General features: G+C 37.0%; 2 protein-coding genes across 2 annotated transcripts; one reads left to right on the forward strand and one right to left on the reverse strand.

Moving 5' to 3' along the window:
• Positions 1–11,918: 11,918 nt before the first annotated feature.
• K441DRAFT_652127 (uncharacterized protein) lies at positions 11,919–13,371 on the reverse strand. The gene is made up of 2 exons (XM_067647318.1): positions 12,495–13,371; positions 11,919–12,435 (listed from the first exon to the last, which is right to left on the reverse strand). Exons 1-2 carry the CDS (start codon positions 12,872–12,874, stop codon positions 11,955–11,957), a joined length of 861 nt encoding a protein of 286 aa, XP_067509367.1. The 5' UTR covers positions 12,875–13,371; the 3' UTR covers positions 11,919–11,954.
• Positions 13,372–13,405: 34 nt separating this feature from the next.
• K441DRAFT_652128 (Phosphoenolpyruvate/pyruvate domain-containing protein) lies at positions 13,406–14,548 on the forward strand. Its single transcript, XM_067647319.1, has one exon. The coding sequence runs from the start codon at positions 13,433–13,435 to the stop codon at positions 14,285–14,287; it is 855 nt and encodes a 284-aa protein (XP_067509368.1). The 5' UTR covers positions 13,406–13,432; the 3' UTR covers positions 14,288–14,548.
• The last annotated feature ends 1,626 nt before the right edge of the window (positions 14,549–16,174 follow it).

Below are 16,174 nucleotides of genomic sequence, written 5' to 3' on the forward strand. Positions count from 1 at the left end.
TATCTCTCGTCTTTAGGGTTATAGCTACTTATATATTTCCTTCTTACTTATTATTGGCTGGTAATAAGAACCGCGCATTATATAGACTATATATATCGCGTATAGGGGCCCAGTTTTAAAACCGGGCAGTACTCTTTTAGCCCATTTTTAATTACTGCCTAGATCCTTTCTAGTCTTTAGTTAATTTCCTTAGGGGTAGCTAATAAGCCTTACTTGTTTAGAATTAGGTGGATTTCTTCTAGGTCTTAAAGTTGTTATTTAACTATATTAAGGAAACTGTCTATCTTAAGCTTCCTTATTACGTATCTTTTACTACTTAGTTACGCCTTAATATCTAAATCTAGCTATATCTAAATAGGGATATAGTCTAAGGTAAGTGCCTATTCTTCTTTAGGGTTATACCTTTTAAGTCTCTAGTATAGGCCTTTATCTATAAATGTGAGGTCAATTATACTTCTAAAGGTTCCTTATTACCATATAGTTGCTCCTAGGGGGGTAGCTAACTTAAGGCCCTAGCTCTTAATAGGCACTCTACCTATTAATTAGCAGTAATATAGATACCCCCCTACCACAGGTAGTAAAGGTTTATATCTCCTAGTAGGATAAACTCTATATCTTTAGTTTCTAGCAAGCTTATTACTAATATAATGTTCTCTATTTATAGGACCCCTTTAACCCTAGGGTTATATATATTAATAATTTATACCAGTCCCCTATATATCTAGATTATTATAACTATAATATCTAGGTTAACTGCCTACTATAACTATAAGGATAGGCTAATAGCCTTACTAATTATAAAGTACACGCGTATAGCTGCTTTTAGTTTATATAGGAGCTAAAATCCTTAGGGGCAGTATGTTAATTATATATAGGTATTATAGTACGGCTCTTATATAGTAAGGATATAGTGTTTCTCTAGGTCTAGACTGTCTAGTAAAGGCCTTATAAGATGGTGGTTTATATTGCCGCAGTTATACTATATAATAGATAGGTGGCAGACCCCTAGTAAGGGTCCTTTACCTCTCCTTTATTCCTTACTTCTTTTATTTCTACTTTCTCTAGGATATTTAGAACTTTTATCTCTTGTGTCTATACCCTAGTTACTACTTATTTTATATAGAGCTTTCTATTTCTATATCTTATATTTCTACTAGCGCTTCTATATCTAAATCTATTATTATCTCTAGTTCCTCCCCTATTTTTACTAGCTAGCTATATACCTTTTATAGGTTGGCTATAAATATTATATTTACCGCGTTAAATCTAATTCTTAATTATCCTAGTTTTAAGCTTACTATAGCTGTCTATAGGGGTCTTTCTACGGGGCGTCCTCTCCCTTATGTCCCCTGTGACCCTTATATCCCTATATAGTCTAGTAATATTACGCGGCGCCGCTTCTAGCCCGTTAAGGCTTAGGATAGCTAGCCTAGCCCCCTAATACTAAAGGTAGGAAACGCTAGGAAGGCACCTACGTCCCCCTAGCTTATTACCTGTTGTTTCTATTTATATAACCTAGCGTATAGTTATTCCCGCAGCTATTAAGCCCTTACCTTCCGCCTTCTATATTTAATACAGTCTTCTCTCTCTTACGCCTTATATATACTTTAGTAGCAGTTTACGCATTTTATTTAGTCTTAATTTAAGCAATATCTTATATTGTAGAGGCCTATATAGTAGCCGTAGTACACCTATACTACGTATGTGGATTAGGTATATCTCTATTATATATAACAGTAGTATTATTCTAGGCATAGTCTATAGTTATAGAGCCTTACGTTATATATAAGGCTATTTATAATTATTCCTTTTTAAATAAGGAGTTTTTATATTTCTGGTATATATATGCTAATAATAAGGGAGCTATATATTTAACCGGCGTCTCCCTAGCAAGTCTCTAGCGACCCTTATATCCTCTTATTATTTTCATTATTTACTTAGTTTGCATTTTCCTATTAAAGCTATTAGATTTAAGTAATCTTAAGGCCTAGTATAAGGCGTTCTATATATTTTACTATCTTCTATATAGTTGCTGTATTATTCACCTAATGTCCCTTTTTTACCCTAAGGCTTATAGGAACCGCTAGGACTTCAACTAGATAGTCTTTATAGAGCACTTTTATAATAATACGTTCTCCTAGCCTATCCCCTACCCTTACGGCTTATTTCTTTACCTATTAGTCCTTTAGGGTAACTCTAATATCTCCACTCCTAAGGTATTGGACTATAACTGCGTTATAAACCTCTTTATAAATCTCTATAAGGACTTCTATTTCTAATTATCCCCTAAGCCCCTCTACTTTTTCTATATTTAGTTATATTATAATTATATACCCGGTTATTATCTTAAGGGAGGTAGATTCCCTATACTATAAAAGCGCAGCTATAGCGGCCTAGGTGCGGTTCGCCGGTAAAAGGGGTTTTTATTTATTTTTAATTTTGCTTAGCTGTTAGAGGATTTAATTAAGGGTTTACTAGAGGGGTGCCTAAGGTTTACTAGACTGGCGAAGCCATTCTGCTAGCTATATTAGTTCATTATAGCTAATAGTTACTCCCCTGCAATTCTAGATACTAAACGCGTCTAGTAGGCTTTATATTTTATTAGATGCCTTCTTAATAAAGGTATTTCCGCTTTATAGTATGGTATTCGCCCGTCTTTATTGTAGAGGGCCGTTATTGGGCGTAGATCTGGCGGTTGCGCGTAAGTGCGAGCCACCGTCGGTTGATATATGCCTCCCCTACGATGCATATATCTTAGGGGGATTCTCTAGGTGTTTTTCAGGGTTCTTTTTTAGTTGGGTTTGGTCTTTTTAGGCCGGGTATAGTAAGAGCTCCTTTGTTATAAACCAATATATAAAAATACCTAAAATTTAAAATAATTAATTAATTAAATAGATTATAATTAATAAATACCTAAATAATAAGTTTATCTAAGAGACGCTTAAGCTAATCTATAATGGCGTTAGACGCTCTAAGAAGATCTTTTTAACTAAATATAAAGCTCGCGGAAACCGCTTATATTACTAAAACCGTCTAGTTATCCCTAATTATAATAAACTTAAGCTTAAGCTCCTTAAAAATCGTATATAACCTACTGGTAGCCGGCTATCTAGACTAAGGAAAAACTCTAGAGCTACTCTAATAGGAGTACTACTGGCTGAATATATCTCTAGCTACTATATCTACTAATAAGCTAAAGCTTTATATAAGATGTATAACGGCCTTTTAAAGCTATTGCCTATTCCGGACTAAAGATAGGACATCTTAATTAACTTTGTTATTAATCTCCTCGTAAGTAAAGGCTGTATAAATATTAGAGTAGTTATAAACCGACTGTCTAAAATAAGATACTTAATTGCCTGCCCTAATATATTAATACCTACTATTGCCTAACTATTTCTAGATTACGTATAGAAACTCCACGGATTCCCTAAAACGATTATCTCTAATAGAGGCAGCCAGTTTATCTCTATATTTTTAGAAAGAACTAACTACCTAACTCTACATCAAAGCACTGCTGTTTACTATATATTACCTAGAAATGGATAGTTAAATAAAACGTATAAACGCTATAATAGAATAGTATATTTAGATATACACGTTATACTTATAAGATAACTAGATTAACTAGATTAACTAGCTTATATTTACTAAGTTTACTACAAATAATTCCGTCTTAGAAACTATAAAGGTCTCCCTATTTCTAGCCAACTACGGCTAGTATCTATAAATAGGTTTTAAACCCTTTTGTAATATTCCTTACCTTACTTATTACGCCTTATAAGTTATAAAAGTAAATAAATTTGTAGAGAAGATAGAAGAACTATAATAGTTCCTTACTAACGAAATAATATAGGCTTAATCTATTTATAAAGCCGTAGTAAATAAGAAATAAACCCTAGTACCGGCCTACTAAATTAGTAACTTTATCTGGCTAGATATAAGAAATCTAAATATAAAATAACCTGCTAAGAAGCTTAATTAGAAGAACGCTAGCCCTTATAAGGTTAAGAAGGTTATTTCCTCCTACGCCTACTAACTAAAGCTCCTTAATACGGTTAAAATCCACCTTATATTCTATACGTTAGTCCTTTACCCTACTACTCCTATATTAGATGCCCTACCTAGATAAATATAAAACCCTCCCCTATGTTACGGGACGGGGGTTAGTGGCTACAAAGCGTATGTATTCGAGGAGTCTATAAGATGTTACGCGATCGATCGTAAGGGTCGAGGGCGTAAGGAGGTAATATACCTACGCGTAGCTAATATAAGCTATACGCGAGGTATATATAAGAGCACGGGGCTCTCCTATAGAGGCCCCTGCGGTGGGGTTCTATAATACTACCCCCCCTTTTATAGAGGCGGAGCTCTGGTAACGCTATGGTTACTATATATATAGAGGGAACACTTAAGGTATAGAAAAGAAGAAAAGGGGGGTATTGCTAAAGGCTTAAAATAACGTTATATAATAGGGCTTGGCATCTAAGAATCTAACTAATTAGATAACTTTAACCGCTAGTTAAAGTTCCTAGACATCTTAACGATATTCCAGTTATATAATCGCACTTTGCCGCAATCTAATGGCAATCTAATAGCAATTTGCCCTTACGTGGTAATATATAACGGTTTAACTCTATAAGGGCTTCTATAGAGGATTAGGTATAAAGTCTTTGCTTAGGCCCAGTTTCTATAGGTTCGCGTAGTAAAAGTCGTTAATTAGATCCTTTATATTTTTAAAGTTTTCCTATAGTTACTATTCTGGCTAATTTATATTGAATCCTATATATATAGCTCTATAGTAGAGCCGTCGTCCTCTACCTTTACTAAAGTATTTAGAGTTAATAATTTATTTAACGGTCTACTCTTTATAGTTTTTATCTTCGTTCTTATCTCGGATTAGTACTAATAGGGGTTTAGGCTATATCTACCCTAGTAAGGGGTTAGGCTAATAGAGGTATAGTAGCCATGGGTAAAATACGGGCTATATCCCGCGGGTGGCTACGGTAGGTAGGAGTTTTAGCTTATATATAGCTCCCCTATTAATAACTCGTTTAATTAAATAGGGGCCAAGGTTCTTATAATTAAGTAACTTTATAGGCCTCTATATAGAGATATTGCGTATATTTAGCTATACCTAGTCGCCAATACGTATCTCCGGTAGTGGCGTTTTATAACAGTTAGCGAAGTAGGCCTACTTTGCTTAAGCCTAGGCCATTTCTCCCTTATAATAGTTAAGTAGATTTTTTATATAGTCTGTATACTAGTTAGTAAGTAGCATCTTAAGGTATTTTTTATATGGCAGTTTCTTATTAATAGGTTCTAGTGGCTCTATACCGGATTAGGGGTAATAACCCTTATTTGTAAAGAATGGGGTAAGTCCTATAGTAGTTAAGATGTAATTATTCGCTATAAATTCACCTAGTAAAAGGTAATCTACCTAGTTATTTTAACTATAGGCGACTACCTATTATAGGTACGCTTTTATACTAGTATTAGCGTTTTCCGGTTACCTAGTAGTTTTATAGTAAAACGATATAGATATCTTAATAGAGATACTAAGGCGTTAGCAGATTCGTCTCTATATATTAGAGTTAAATTATATACCTTAGTTGGACGTAATTAAGTTAGGTAACCTATATAGTTAGTAAACTTCGCGAAGGAAGGCGTTAGTAACGTTGCTAACGGCTACGCCTTTAATTAGGACGTAGTGGCGCTCTTTTATAAGTCGGCATATTATTATAAGGATGTTCTTATAGGTACGGCCGTATCGTTTATAGGGTAGTAGGTTAATAACGAAATCTATGGCGATATCTGCCCATTATTATATAGGTACTAGTAAAGGGTATAGTAGTCCTTAGTACTTTGTATTAAAGGCCTTAGCGCGCTTATAACTATAGTAGGCGCCTATCCCTTCGCACGTTGGTTTGCGTCCTACGGTATCGATAAGGGCCTGGCCAATAAGAGGCGCCCGTTGGGCGCCCGTGTGTACGATGTTCCTAGGCTTGGCGCCAAGTGTAGGACTCCAACGTGCAAAGGGATAAAGCGTTTAACTAAGTCTATTATTTTTGGCTAAAAGTAGTATCGGCTAAGAAGCTTATAGGTTCTTTCTCTACCTAGGTAGCCGCTTAATTAAAGGTTGTAGGCCATTTAGATTAGTTGCCATTATAGATTTTCTAAGTTAGGGATAAATAGGCGGCCTCTATAATAGAGCCTGTTCTTTTTTACTTCTAAGGCTACTATATTAATCTAGCCTAAGCTTTAGAGGTTAGTAGGTAGCGTATAGGCGCTAGCAGTCTTTACGGTAATAAGTTAATGCAGTAATAGGTCGACAGAGGCATTATATACTATAGTAATAAGCTTATTAATTTTAGGAGGTAACTCTAGTTCTATAGTATCAAGCTAGGGTATAGTTAACTTTATTATAGGTAGTATACCTAGGGCCAAATTTCGTACTTTTAGGATCATTTATTATTAGAACTAATTATAGGGGTTATCTTTAGACTAAGGAAGGTCTTACGAGCGGCGTATTAGACTATTAAGTTTAGTACCTTATACTTCTAGTCTATATATAATTTTAAAGTTAAAACTAAAGAGAAACTCGTTTTAATGTACTTAGCGTTAGTTTAGCTACTTTATAGTTATAAAGTACTTAAGGTTGCGATGGTCCGTGAGGACTTTAGTTAGCTAGTTAGGCTCTACTAAAGAGAGTTCTAGTTAGAATTCTTTAAACGCCTATATAATTGTAAGGAGTTCTTTATTATAGATCTTATAGTTATACTCTTATAGTATAAGCTTAAACGAGTAGAATATGACTAGGTAAAGGAGACCGTTATTACCTATTTAGGAAAGGACGCCTGCGTTAACGTGGTCTAAAAAGTTGGTTTTAAGGTAAAGTTATTGTTCTAGTATAAAGTAAGCTAGAACAGGTGCTTTAGTAAAGGTATTTTTAAGGTCTTAAAACGCTTTCTCATATTTAGGCATCTAGGTAAAGCGTAAGTACGTTTTTCTTCCTTTTACAAAAAGGCCCTTTATTTATATTATTGCTATAAGTAGTACTACTACGCCTAAAAAGTTATATATAAATTTCTGATAGAAGTTAGCGAAACTAAGGAAGGCTTATATATCCTTAATACAGTTAAGGGCTTACTATTTAGTAATTATACGTACCTTCTTGGGGTTTATATAGATATCCTTAGTAGTAATAATTAGTCTAAGGTATTTTACTTCTATAACTAAGAATTCGCATTTCTTTAAATTAATATAAAGTCCTGCGTCCCTAAGGCGCTATAGGACCTTTTAAACGTGTTTAGTATATTTAAAGGGGTTATCGCTATAAATAAATATATTGTTTAGGTACGCAGAGCAGAAGTCGTTAAGGTAGTCCTGTAAGGTATTATTAATATAGCTTTAGAAGGTGCCTGGGCCATTATATACGCTAAAGGGTATAATAGTATATTTAAATTAGCCGAAGCGCGATATAAATGCGGTTTTCTATTTATTACCTTCCCGTATTTAAAAATAGTTAAAAACAGCGATAATATTAAGCTTAGTATAGATTTTAGCTTAACTAAGCCGCTTAAGGGTCTTACGTATAAGCAGTACTAGGTATTAGTTTTTAATTATAATAGCGTTAAATCCGCTATAGTTAATGTAGAATTAAATACCTCCTTCTAGCTTCTTAGCAAGAAGGATAAGGGCGGCTGCTAGTAATATACTGGGACGAATAAATCCTTTATTAAGGTGCTCGTTAATATACTTTTTTATAACTAGAAGTTTATTTTTTAATATTAGGTAGGGTCTCTTATAAGGTAGCATTTTTCCTTATTTAATATTAATAGTATAGTTATTAGGTTAATGTAGGGGGAGTATATTTACGCTCTTTTATAAGCATATATTAGTAAAGTCGTAGTACCTTTAGGGAGGAGCTTGCGGAGTTCTTTGTTAGTAAGTCCTTTTTTAAGCTTTATAAACTTCTTAAAGTCTAAAGGTAAAAGTCTATAAAGTTCTATAGGGGTGTTATCATCTAAAAGGTTAACTATATCTATCCTATTACTATAAAGGACGTAGTCCTATTCTTTATTAAGCTTATATAGTTATAATTAGGAAGCTATAGCAACGGTCTAGCCTTTCTTATATACTATACAGTAGAAGGCCGGGGCACTTATATAGTAGTAGTTAGTTATAGGTAGAGTAATAAGGGGTTCCTTAGGTTAATATCCTAAGGAGTAAATAGAGGCGGCTAGGCTATACCCTAGGCAAGTCTCTTTGCAGTATTTAAAGTTAAAGGTTACTTCTCTTTTCTTCTAGTTAATGGCGGGGTTATATTATTTAAGCTAGTTTATTTTAAGGATAATAGGGTAGTTAGTAAGTGGTATAATATAGGCCTAGAGTTCTTCCTGGTGCCTATTTATATTTAGGTAGAGTTGTACTATATAGGTAATCTTCTATACGGTATAATTACTATTAGCGAGTTATAGGGCGCGGGCTTTAGTAAGGGGTAAGGTAGGTAGGTTATAAGTATATACAAATTAGGTATCTATAAATTTATTAGTAGCTCCGTAATTAATTATAGAATGGCTTTTATATTATTTTTTAGCAGTAGTTTCTATTATAGGTAAAACTATCTATTTCCGTTTATTTATCTTTATAGAGTTATCTATTAAGTAAGCTAATATATAGATCCCTCTATTATTAGGGCGTCTTAACCCACGACTTAGGGCTAGGACTTAGCGTTTTCTGTTTCCGTATCTAACTCTACCGCTATTACTACATCTTCGTCTTATATAGTAATAGCATATAGTAATATATTTAGTGTTTAGGGTATTAGGTTAAGTATTAGGCGGCAGCTACTAAACCTAGCTATTAGGCAGTTTAGGTTATTATAATAACAGCTTTTTTAACGGTATCTATAGTAGTATTCTAGTTTCCGGAGTAGCTTACGCTCTCTATCTAGGAGTTTTTATAGGAAGGTTAGTATAGAGAAATCGATATTAGTTCCGGTAGTACTTAAGGTAGTAGGCGTTAGTAGCTTAGTATATATAGGTTTAGTAGGCCTAGGGGGCTTCTATAAAGAGGTCTTTAGGTAAGGGTTAGTAGTAGTAATCTAATTTAGTCGTCGTTTAATTTTCTATAGGGCTGCTACCATATTATAAATATTGTTAATTGTGGCTAGCGGCTGCGTAACTAAGGCGATAAGTAACTTTTTTAAGGAGGTCCTTTTAGTCTTTAGTATTATCTTAGGTAAGGGCTTTAGTATATTCCTAGAATTTAATATAAAATTTATTAAATAATTTAGTAGGGCTTATCTTTAGGGCACGTAGTTTAGCTTGGTTAGTGGCTAGTAGGTTATAGTTATAGTATATTAGGTTAAGATTATTAAGGACTCTTTAGTAGGACTACTACTTCTAGGGGCTACTAGTCTCTTATTAGGCGAAGAGTCTATTAAATAGTATACCCTTTATTTGCCTAATAATGTAGCCAATCTTAGTGTCTTCTGTAAGAAAAAGGTATATACTTTAAGTTAGTTTTTTTATAGATTTATATTTTCTAGTCGCTATATTCCTTACAGTCTCCCTAAAAGACTAGGGGATTAGGGTAGCATATATTAGACCCTATAGTAGCAGTTTAGGTCCGATTATTATAGCTTTTATTATTGCTGCTTTAGTAGGGGTTCCTATTAGGTAAAGCTACTTAGCGCTAGCCCTTTATTAAGCGTTAAGTAGGTAAAGTTGCCAGGGGCGTAGAGACTTAGGTAGCGTTATATATAGTAAAGAGGTGTTTAACGTTATTACGAATATGCTTATTAAGCTAAGATTATAGGTATTTGATTATGCCTTCTCTTTTAGTAACCGTAGTAATTAGTATAATCTCGGCCTTCTTTAACTATTAGACGTCGCGTTTAGATATATAGAGGTTATCTTTAGTTTCTTAATATATGTTATTAGCGAGCGCCTTACGAGCTTATAGGTCTTAGATAATATCGCGATCTTAGGTAGTACGCATCTTAGCTTATATAAGCTTTAGGTAATAGTTCTATAAAAGGCGATAGTATTTATTAGGGTTTTATGCTACTATTTTTATAAACGTCTTAGCGTCTTATATTTTAATTTTAATAAGTAGTAGCCCTTTTATTTACTTATCTATAGTTATATAGTTAATAAAAGATAAGATATTATTAGTGTCCGTCTCCTTAGGGGTTAAGGCTAGAGCTAATAAATTAAATTCTCCTAGGATTAATTAGCGTTATAGGTTAAGTATAGGTATTAGATTATTCTTTAGGTTTAATATAGTAGCTAGTAAAGGATATTATCTTACTATTATAGGTTCCTTAGAAGTATAAAGTAAGGTAATTTATAGACACGCTACTTTTGGCAGCGCCTATAGTATTATAGAGACGTAGAATTAGTTATAGGCTAAGCGTTAGTAGTAAAAAAGGCGTAACGTAATGTTATAGGACGGGGGCAGTGGCTATAAAGCGTATGTATTCGAGGAGTCTATAAGACGTTGCGCGATCGATCGTAAGGGTCGAGGGCGTAAGGAGGTGATATACCTACGCGTAGCTGACATAAGCTGTACGCGAGGTGTACGCGAGAGCACGGGGCTCTCCTATAGAGGCCCCTGCGGTAGGGTTCCGTGACACCTACTAGTTAAAGTGGATAGTGAAAACGAGTACTTTATTAAAAGAATTAATAATAATAAGTATAATAAACAGAAACGCTAATATATATATTTTATAAAATAAAGAGGCTTTATTAAGCCCTTATAGGAACCTATTAACTCTATAGGACTTATATAAGCTATAAAAGACTTTTATAAACTCTACCTAGAACTACTATAGCCCCATCTTACAAAAGCTTAAGTTTAAAGGGGGGGTACTATTATAGGACACCCCCGTAATACCTTATACACATCCACCTATTTTTACTAACTTAGCAACCAGAGACCGACTATAAGACAGTAATTTAACAGCAATCTGCGGCAATTTAACGGTAACCTACTATATTCTACTATATTCCATCAAGTTCCACTAAGTTCTACTAAGTTCTACTAAATCCTACTAAGTTCTGTTAGGACCACTACTTAAATCCTATTCTACTCTATATATATATTAACTAAGCAACCAAGTCTATAATATTTACCCTTTCTTCCCGTTTTCCTACCTTCTTTCCTTACGCAACGTCTTAACCTCCTTATATAGTTTATATATATAGCTTAATAATATCTACCTTGCTATATATTATCGCCGCTTATACTCACTCCGTAACACTACAGGTGTTTAGCTAGAGATTATACAGTCTAACTGTAGTGGAGAAACCTATATAGTTGCCGACAATTATTTCTAGCTTACGCAGCGATTTTAGATAAACTATATTAATAATAAAACCGGAGAGCCTATTGCCGGAGAGGATTTAATGTATATTTTTATTTAATACAAGCGTTCTAAATTAGAGGATTAAGTCCTAGTAAGGATAGATAACTTAAGGTGTATTAATCCAATAGAGAGTATAAAACTAAGGCGCATTTATCACTATAGTAGATCTTTAAAATTAGATAAGATCTACTATAGTAACTAAGACGCCTTAATTATAAAACTATAGGATTTAGCTTAAAAATATAAAAATATAAAACCAATTTAGTTTATAATTAAAGCGTCTTAGTTACTATAGAAGATCTATAAAATTAGATAAGATCTACTATAGTAACGAAGACGCCTTAGTATTATACCTCTCCTACTTACAGTGACTAAGGCGCCTCTATAATATTTTATTTAAATATGTAAAATTATTTTTACTAGGTATCTAGTATCTAGATTTATATAATTACTATACCTTTTTTATAGGTACGCGTATAAAATATAATTACTTAAGGCTACTATAAGTATATTTACTTATTATTTACAGATTTTAAATATATAGGAGAGATATATAAATCTGTATTTAACTCTAAAATATCTATATAGAAACAGCAACACGCCCTTCTACTCCTCCCCTCCTCCCCTTCCCGCGACCAGCACGGCTTGGTCGTGGCTTAGGGCCACGCCGGGGCAACGAGCACTTCTTATTTGCCAAGCGGCACTCACTACACCAATGCCCTAGAGTTTTCTGGCTATAAAAAGCCGTGTGATACATCCTACAAAAAAGCCCATTGGCTGCACAGCGGTCACAGGCGGCTGGCTGCACCTCACCATATAAACCGTCTATTAGACGGGCATGAGCTATCGTCTCACGGCGACGAGCCGACAGAGCGCCCCACAGAGCCTGACCCACATGGCCAAATTGTCCAGCCGCAGCATTTGTAGCGCTGGCATTTTGTAAGTCGGCATGATGCTGGGCGGGGGAGGGGAGGCCAAGGACGGCAGCAGCGGGGGTGGGCGGGGGGGCATTAAAGAGGACGGTAGTGGTAGTGGTGGTGGTGGTAGTAGTAGTGGTAGTTCTATGTAACAGTATTAGCTATAGCTGTTAAACACTGCATTGGTATACTCTGCAACTTACCTAAGCCCACCAGCGGGCGCACTATCCTTATCCTCACCCTCACCCTTATCCTCATCCTCATCCTTATCCCAATCCCTATCCTCATCCTTATCCTCCTCATCTGACGAAGGAACATCCCATATATCTCCAGACGAAGCAACGGGCGGACGGCGCGAGGGGCGGGAGAAGCGGCCCAGCGGCGCCAGCGTAAAGGGCGCGGAGGACGCGGACGTGGAGGACGCGAACGTGGAGGATGCGGACGTGGAGGACGCGAACGTGGAGGACGCGGATGGCGGTAGTAGTAGTGGTGGTGGTGGTGGAAGAGGCGGAAGATGTAGTGGAGACGGAGAAGGAGACGGAGACTCGAGAATCTCGTCGATTAAATCATTAAAACCCGACATCCTGAAGAGCTTAATAAAGAGGTTGTAAGTATTCTGCATCTAGCTTCTTTAAAGTTAAGGAGACGACGTCTATATACTACGAATAATGGCCATTATAGTAACAGGTAAAGAATGTCTAAATAGCTACTAAACGATTAGTGTCTATTATAATAATAGAAGAGAAACTAACTAATTAGAACTCCAAATCCTCAAAGCTTTACTAACTACGTTACCTAGAGGCTCACTAGCTCTCTCTACTAGATCTGGTAGCATTACGGCGGCAAGTAGAAAGATCGTTAAAGAAGTTGTAATTAAATTGCTGTAGAAAGGCTAGTAGACGCAGGAGATTCGTTACTAGAACACTAGAAATCGGTATATAAACTTTGCCCACTATATAAACTCAAGCTTCATTTATATATACTAGATGTAGAAATTTAAATAGATATAGATGGTTAAAATCCCTTTTTTTTTGGTGTGGAAATGCAGAGATGCGAGCTTTGATTTGTTGCAAAAATTTTGACGGTTGGCGGTTTGGTGCCGATAGAATGCTACGTCGGGGAAAACCCTACAATCGAGGAAATGGACTTCGTTCACCCTGAAATTGATCCCTCATACGCGACGCAACTGAAAGCCCTCCACAAACCAGGCAACCCCATAATCTTCGCCAATATCTACGATATCGGCTCTCTTGGAGCTCTTTTATCCCTTAATGATGAGTCGCCACCCTCTCTCAAGCCTGTCCAAGCAGTAGCAACGGCTTCGTACGCCTTGGCCGAAACCATCGGATTGCGTGACGATGAACTAAGCATGGAGCAGAACCTGAGATCCGTCGCTTCCATCGGATTTTTCGTGCGCCATGCCAAGCTCCCTCTCAGTGTTGATCTTCAGGATGGATATCCAGAAAAAGAGGTCGAATGCGTACAAAGAGCAATCCGACTGGGAGCCTCAGGCGCGAACATCGAAGATTCTATCCCCAAAACCGGATATGCCAAAGGACTGGAGGGAAGCCTTTACGCAATGGATGTTCAGACTGAGCGGATAAAGCGTATTATTTCCGCGGCCGCAGATTTGGGCGTCCCCGATTTTGTTATAAACGCTCGAACGGATGCCATGCGTCTCACTCCGCTGCCAGAGAAGGCACTCGAGGAGACCATCAAACGAGGCAAGGCATATCTGGAGGCAGGTGCAACTACAGTCTTTGTGTGGGGTGGCAAACGTGGATTGCGCAATGAAGAGGTCAAACTTCTCGTGAGAGAGTTTAATGGGATGCTGGCAGTCAAACTTTCAGACGCTCCAGACGCTCTTACCGTCAATGAACTTAAAGAAATAGGGGTAGCAAGAATTAGTGTTGGACCAAGTCTATGGCTAATGGCTATGAACACTCTGAGATCTAGTGCAAAAAGAATTCTTGAAGGTGGAAGGCTATATGTGTAGGCACTTGCATGGGCTTTGTAACATAACGAATTCCTCTCGCACTAAAGAAATGTCTATCCAATAAGACAAAGATGTTAATATCAAGTTCAAGACTAAATTAGACGGTTCTAATAAAAACGCGATGCTTGGTAAGATGATGAAATGTCTCTAGGCGCTTCATCATATCAATGGAGCTTAGGTTGCGAGGACTATTGAAGGAGTTTGTCTTCTAGTATGGCTAATTTACAATTGTATTTGTCGTACCTTTTTTAATGGTGCCTGGTCTGAACTTCTCTCCCTCACCAAATTGCGACATCACCTCCAGATCTCAGTGCTTTATCCCATCGCCTTCCTCAATATGGCTCTAAATATGGGTAACTAGCAGCACGCCTTTATTAAAATCCTTCTTACAGCCGGCGTCAGTGAGTGTGTATGCGCCTGTCAAGCCGATTGCTCTCCTAGGTCAGTTTAACGTACTTGGATTACCTGCAGAGGCAGGAGCAGGGCGTTTGGAGCTCATATTGATAAGAGAAAGAAGCTTTACAGCACCACGATCTTGGACAGATATCACGACTTTTGGTGAGGAAGAGGAGTTCAGAATAGCTTCAAAATCGAGTTCAGAGCTCCGAATTCGAGGTGGGCCGTGGCTCAAGCCCTGGCCACGTATTACAGTTTAACTTACTAATTTTAGTTGCAGATATAGCGAAATTAAGTGCGTGTGTTGCGCGCACACAAGGGGACACCGAAGCTCGCACGAAACAGCTGGTGTTTCGGGGCATTGTCGTATTGTCGCTGTTTCTACATATATATCTAAATTATTACGGGTGTGCCTGCTTTGGCGAGGGGCGACAGGAGCCGGGATTGGTGATCACCCCGGCATTTTGTGCAAAGATCCTCACCCAAACCGCAAATCTGCCTCGTGATCGACGAAACAAGTGTAACCTGGTCTCGTATTAGGCCCGCTTACAGCTTGTAAGAGCTTCGGCTTCCCCCCCCCCCAGCGCGCGCAGCGGTACACACCTAATTTCGCTAAACCTGCAGCTAAATTAGTATGTAGAGCTAGCAGGAAGAGGTGTAGTATGTGGCCCTGGCTTGGGCCACTAGCCACCTCGAATTTAGAGCTCAAATTTGAAGCTATTCGTGACTTGCCTCCCTTACCAAAAGCCGTGATATTTGCTCCAGATTGTGGTATATTAAAGCTTCTTTCTCTCATTAATATAAGCTCCAAACGTACTGCTGCTGCCTCTATTAGTAGTCCCTCTGGCCGCCTACCTATGCAATAATTTCAAATGTCACCAGTGCAGCCTTCCTTATTAATCGCCCGCCTACCTACTTTGACATAGAGCTTGAGTATAAGTATAGTGGTAACTCTCCCACCTGTATATAGTAGCCAAATCGGTACGCAGTTTGAGTATCCTTAGCCTATACACGAGGGCCTATATACGTCGCAATAGGCTGCCTTATTTGCTGCGGGTGAGCTTAATAAGATCCTAAACGATCTGGCGGCTACTGAGGAGTATAACAATAAGGAAGTTTGATACTTTTACTACCTATAAGATTATAATGCGGCGAGAGCTCCTATGTAGCTTCCGTAACTCTCGTAGCTTATAAATATAGGTCCCCTTATATTGCTAAGTTAATTATATACTTAAAGGCCTCCGTCAGCAGAGGCCTTAACACCTAAATCTTTAGTAGAGAGGGAGGAGGAGCTGGCTCTAAGGCTTTGGATAGAATAGGAAGAGCAGCTAGCTAAGCCTTCTAGAGGAGGTTCCTTCTTTAAATATCGCCTTTTAGTAACGGCCAAGATTAAGAAGCTAAATTACTTAGATGGTTTCCTAGCTTGTATATTTCCTAGGGCTCGCCTTTACCTCTTAGTTATATATAACTATAAGGTTCTTCCTAAGGTTA

This window comes from Cenococcum geophilum (genome assembly GCF_001692895.1).
Source record: "Cenococcum geophilum 1.58 unplaced genomic scaffold K441scaffold_3, whole genome shotgun sequence".
NCBI classification, from domain to species: domain Eukaryota; kingdom Fungi; phylum Ascomycota; class Dothideomycetes; order Gloniales; family Gloniaceae; genus Cenococcum; species Cenococcum geophilum.